Raw genomic sequence first — 5,100 nt, 5'->3', positions numbered from 1 at the left:
ACCCAATATTTGGACATTCTATCCACAACTGGACACATGACCCATGTCAGGCCAATTAGCACCAACAAGTTTCAATTTAGTGACTTCCATTGCTCTACCAGGGAAGGGAATGCCGCTGCTGGATTAGGCATTGTGAGACTGAAGGTACCAGGGGTCTCCAGTAAGAGCCTAAAAATGGAAACCAACCCACAGGAAGTATCTCTGATGGCTCCTGGTGAAGTAATTTGTACTCTGGATTAAGCCATGCATGAAGTTGGCTCTATCCCTGAACATTTAATCTTATGGTGAGCTATAAATTGCCTGTTTTGCTTAAGCCAGTTTGGGTTTCTCTCTCTATCTCTCTTTTTTTTGTGTGTGTGTGTGTGTCACTTGCAACGAAAGAATCCTAAATGACATGGGCCGTTTTTCCTGACTCTCAACTGCCTCAGGATATGATTTCAAATCTCCACCCCTCACAGGACCCTGCCTGTTAGGCCTATCATGATAGGTTTCTGCCTATCAAAGGAGAGACATCAGACAGTTCCTATACCACAACATATGTAAATTCCACTTTCAAGTAACACACAAATAAATGAGCATCAAACAGTTGTTACCCCTTAACTGAAAAGGTGGAAAGGAAGCGGTGATAGTATAATGTGGAAGGATGGTACTGGAATCAGGAGTTAATCTCTTCCTATCCAAAAGCCAGAGAGATTTATTGCCATTTAGGGGGACAAAGAGTATGGAGGCCTCAATAACATGGGGAAAGGGTAAATCATTATGTTGGCCTCTGATAATTACACTAGTAGAATCCCCACACAAGAAATGTCATTAGCTATCTATGAGAGCCAACCGAGGGAATTTCCGTAAAGTGTAACTTGAGGTTTGGAAACACGTAAAACTCCAATCAAGGAAGTCACATCAGAGAAACCAAAATGAAATGTAACTGTAGTTAAGTAACCTAAAACCTAAATATATACTCTCCTGCACCTAACCTCATGTTTGGCACATAGCAGTGTCGGTAAATATTTGCTGAATGAATGAATAAATCTGTATGAACAAAAGGGTCAACACACAAGAGGGAAATCTGAGGGGCCTGAAGTAGGCAGTCATCCTCCACGTGAATTCCAGGGGACAGGCTACATAGGTATAGACATAGTTAGGAACATGGATGTGGATAAGGATAGAGACAAGAGAGATATAAAAAGAGACAGAAACCTGGCTCTGTGTGTTTGGTTAAAGTAAATCTACCACTGGACTACAGACACACTCTCAGTTTGGGGATCCAACCTTGGACTCTATTGCATTGAACGAGGTAAGTTTCACCTTCTGCAGCCTCTTGGCAGCCAGGCAGCTGGCTTTCATCTAGTGATAATCTCTGCATTTATCATGAGCTAAGCTACCATTAGCACTGCAACTACTTTAAGCTATGTACCAAACAGTGAAAAAGACAACCACTGTATCAGGGAAGATCTTTAAAAAGTAGAAAGCATGCTAGATAATTGGTGCATGTAATTTTTGCTGTGTGCTTCCTCTTGCTACAATCTTACCTTGGGAGTACTTGAAGAGGATTGGGTGAGACTATTGCCTGTGTAAAAATAGTTCTAGGCCCTTTGTGGCATCCAAGACAAGGTCCAGAGGGCCCTCCCCGATCTGCACTGGGGACACCACATTCACATAGGCACCGCTGCATCTCTTGTTCTAGATAAAAACATGTTCCAGATAAAAAACAAAAACAAGTTTTCCATTTCTAACCCTATTAGGTCAATGTCAGGCCTTGCTCTGCTCTGTTGTGTGGTTACACTTTCTTATCAAAGGAAAACACAGAGGCCTCACTGAGCTCTCTGTGTCAGTCATAACTAGAGAAAGGGAGTTTGATCCCCCCTTGATTTATTCTTTTTTTTTTCTTTTTTGGTCAAAAGGTCAACAAAAGATGTTTCCTCAGAGAGAAAAGATATTATGTAAATAATTAGCCCATTCCCAGATTATGTTGCACATATATATGGTACAGTAGAAAGCTTAAGAAAGGACTGGAATTTGTAGCAGGACTGGACAGTTTCTGATTTTGAGAAATAGGAACTGTCTCTATAGTTCTGCTTATCTAGAATGCATGAAGAATGGGTTGTACGGGCTAATGGAATGAGGTCCCCAGCCCAGACCTGGATTTTCAACTTGCAAAGAATCAGAAATCAGTCAGGGAGAATTAAATGCTAATACCATACTGAACTGAACAGAATCTCTTCATCAATTGACAAAAACGTTGTGCTATCAAATTATGTAGACTCTTTGGGTGATTAGTGTGTACACCAATTCCTCTGCATGGGACCAAAAAGAGAGTACTTGAGAAGAAACTGACAGAGCATTTCTAGGATAGCCAGGTAAGAGTCTGCTCAGACTGACACCTAGGGGCACCTGGTCAGGTTCACTCTGATAATGCTTTTTATTCTGATTTTATAGGCTTAAGCACAGCTTTCTCACCTATGGTTTGGTCTCCCGAGGCTATCTGAAGCATCAAAAGGTAATAACAACACTGAAGTCTATACCTGACCATTAATCGATGTCCCTATACCGCTTAGGTGCAAACAGAAATATTTATTCAAATATCTTTGCGGTGGTGTTGTTTTTCCAGTGTTGTCTACTTTCAAAGAAGACAGTGCTAATATTGAAGGCTGATGAAGATTGAAAATCGTGACACTCATCAGTATTTTGAGGGCATCCAGGGTCGCCAGTAGATGTCCTGTACTAGAAGTGAAGCATTTTGTGGGAGGTTGTGGTGAATCTAGCACTGCATCAGTGAGCCAGCTGCCAATGAGAATAGGGGTCTGACACCCTCACGTTGTTCACCACCTCCTCAACCTGCTCTGTTCCTAGATCGTTTCAGGTATCCTTCGGGCCTAATCTCAATTTCAGCCCCCAGACCTGATGCTTGATAATCTCTTCCCAGAAGGGACTTTTTGCTAGCCTTGACTACAACTCACATTTTCCTCTTAGATTACTTCTGCTCTCTCTACTCCAGGTAAACACTTTTTCTGATCCAGAAACTAAAGCAAAGTTGGAGGAGGGACGAAACATGGAAAAAGACATTGTGGCTCACGTGGAGGCTCTGATGACCCAGGCACGTGACACAGATTCAGCCGCAGCACCCACAGGAGCCCCGCCTGCAGTTCAAACTGCACTTGAAGATGCTATTCTTGCTGCAAGTAGTGGGGCAAATGTGGGGCAGAAAATCATGGGTCAAAGAGAGAATGATGAGAGGGAAAAAATGTCTGTTCTTAGTTTGTGTCCCAGTGCAGAGGCTGATGTCTCATGCCCACATACGGCTCCTGTTTGTGATGCATTGCAGGGGGCTAACAGTCAGGGAAACATAGGCAAGAAAGACAGCCGTAAAAGGAGGAATAGAAAGGAAAATAAGATTGTGTATTTTCCTTGTTCTCTGACGCTACAGACTCGGACATCATCTGCAGCCCCAGTTCTGGGTCAGACTTCTGTCGTGGGGGCTTTGTCAGTTGCTGATACTGGAATGGATGTAGGACATGAAAGCTGGGAGCAAAGAAGAAACGATGAGAAGGAAAAGGCATCAGTTCTCGCTCAGCCTTGGAAGGCACCAGTTGGTGCTCTGTTGCCAGCAGCAAGCCCAGTTCAGCCTGAGGGGGCCTCTCTGGCAGCCAATGGGGAGGCAATGGTAGAGCAGAAAAGCAGGCATAAGGGCAGAGAGAAAAACAGAAAGATTGGGGCTAGTCCTTGGCCTTTGACAGTACAGGCTTGGGTCTCTTTCACAGGCCCAGCTCAGGTACAGAAGGCTTTTGCAGGGGCTTCACCATTTGCTAATGATGATGTCAGTGGGGAGCCTAGAAGCAGGGGTCAAAAGGGTGACATGGATAAACCATCAGTTGTTACTTCATATCAGAGTGCACAGGCTGGTGCCCCACACTCAGCTGCAGCTCTGGGGCAGGCTTCATTGGAGGGGGCTTCCCTTGCTAACAGTAGGGGAAACTTAGGGAAGAAAAGCAAACAGAAGCAGAGGAATATAAAGGACAAAACTGTCTCGGCTCGTCCTTGGCCTCTGACAGTACAAGCTTGGGCCTCATTCACAACCACAGATCCAGTTCAGGGCAAGTCTTCTGCTGCAAGTATGGGTGTGAATGCGGGGCAGAAACGCTGGCCTCAACTGGAGAATAGCAAAGAAGAAACGAAGTCCATTCCTCCTTGGCCTGTGCGGGTCCAGGCTGGTGTCCCCTTCTCAGCAACAGCTCTGGGGCAGGCTCCATTTGAGGGGGATCCTTCTCTAGAAGACGTACATTCTGACCTGAGCCAAACCAGGAGAAGGCCCAAGGGGAGAGATGAGGAACAAGTGCAGAGCAGTGCAGAGCAAATCTTGTAACCCTATCAAGGTTGGACACACCCAGAGGGGTACCCCGGGGGGATCATGACTTCTGGGAACATACAGTGATGAATTTTGCTAGGCAAGTCGACTGCTTTTATTGCGGGGAGCTCTGCTCACAAGAGAGGATGGAGGCTTTGACCCTGACCAAAGCCCACGCTCACATTGGTACTTTGGTGATGGGAATGCAGGGACCAGAGAGGGAAAGGGCTTAATCTCAGACAGTCTAGATAGGGAAATAGGGAAGTTTTTAAGATGCAGAAGAGAAAAGAAAGGGAACTAAGGAGCACCCTGGGTCCTGGAAGGGGGACCATCTACATTTGGTTGGGAGAGAGAAGTGTCTAAAATGCTACTCTGAGAAAAGGGAGGATCACTACACAAATGGTAAATTTCCCATTATATGGTAATATTGCAATTACTCTCTTGATGGACAATTTCTCTCCTAATTAAGTTTTAAGTATATAGGTGGTAAATCCTGTATAATTGGCACACACAGGGTAACACTTCAGAGAAGCAAAAATGCCTTTTCTCTGTCTATCCTCTTTCCCATAAGATTTTTAACATCATTGGGAAAGGTGTGTTACTTATGGCTGATAAACAGTTTTATGAGTCTAGAGTGTAAACCTATGACAGAATGTGTATTGGACCCTGATACTTCTCTTGACTAGAAAATGTTATTGTATATGGCATATTAGATTGTAAACTGCCTTAACGATTGCATTTAATTCTGAGACTGGACA

General features: G+C 44.3%; 1 protein-coding gene across 1 annotated transcript; it reads left to right on the top strand.

Annotated features, from left to right (window-relative positions):
- Positions 1 to 3,049: 3,049 nt before the first annotated feature.
- LOC147911824 (uncharacterized) lies at positions 3,050 to 4,600 on the top strand. The gene is given in 2 exon segments (XM_087427412.1): positions 3,050 to 4,396; positions 4,399 to 4,600. Coding segments are annotated over 2 exon segments (1,524 nt in total). The 3' UTR covers positions 4,576 to 4,600.
- The last annotated feature ends 500 nt before the right edge of the window (positions 4,601 to 5,100 follow it).

The sequence above is a fragment of the Ceratotherium simum genome, chromosome X (assembly GCF_057802395.1).
Source record: "Ceratotherium simum simum isolate JZ-2026a chromosome X, ASM5780239v1, whole genome shotgun sequence".
Lineage (NCBI taxonomy): Eukaryota > Metazoa > Chordata > Mammalia > Perissodactyla > Rhinocerotidae > Ceratotherium > Ceratotherium simum.
This window is presented reverse-complemented; position numbering and strand designations above follow the sequence as displayed.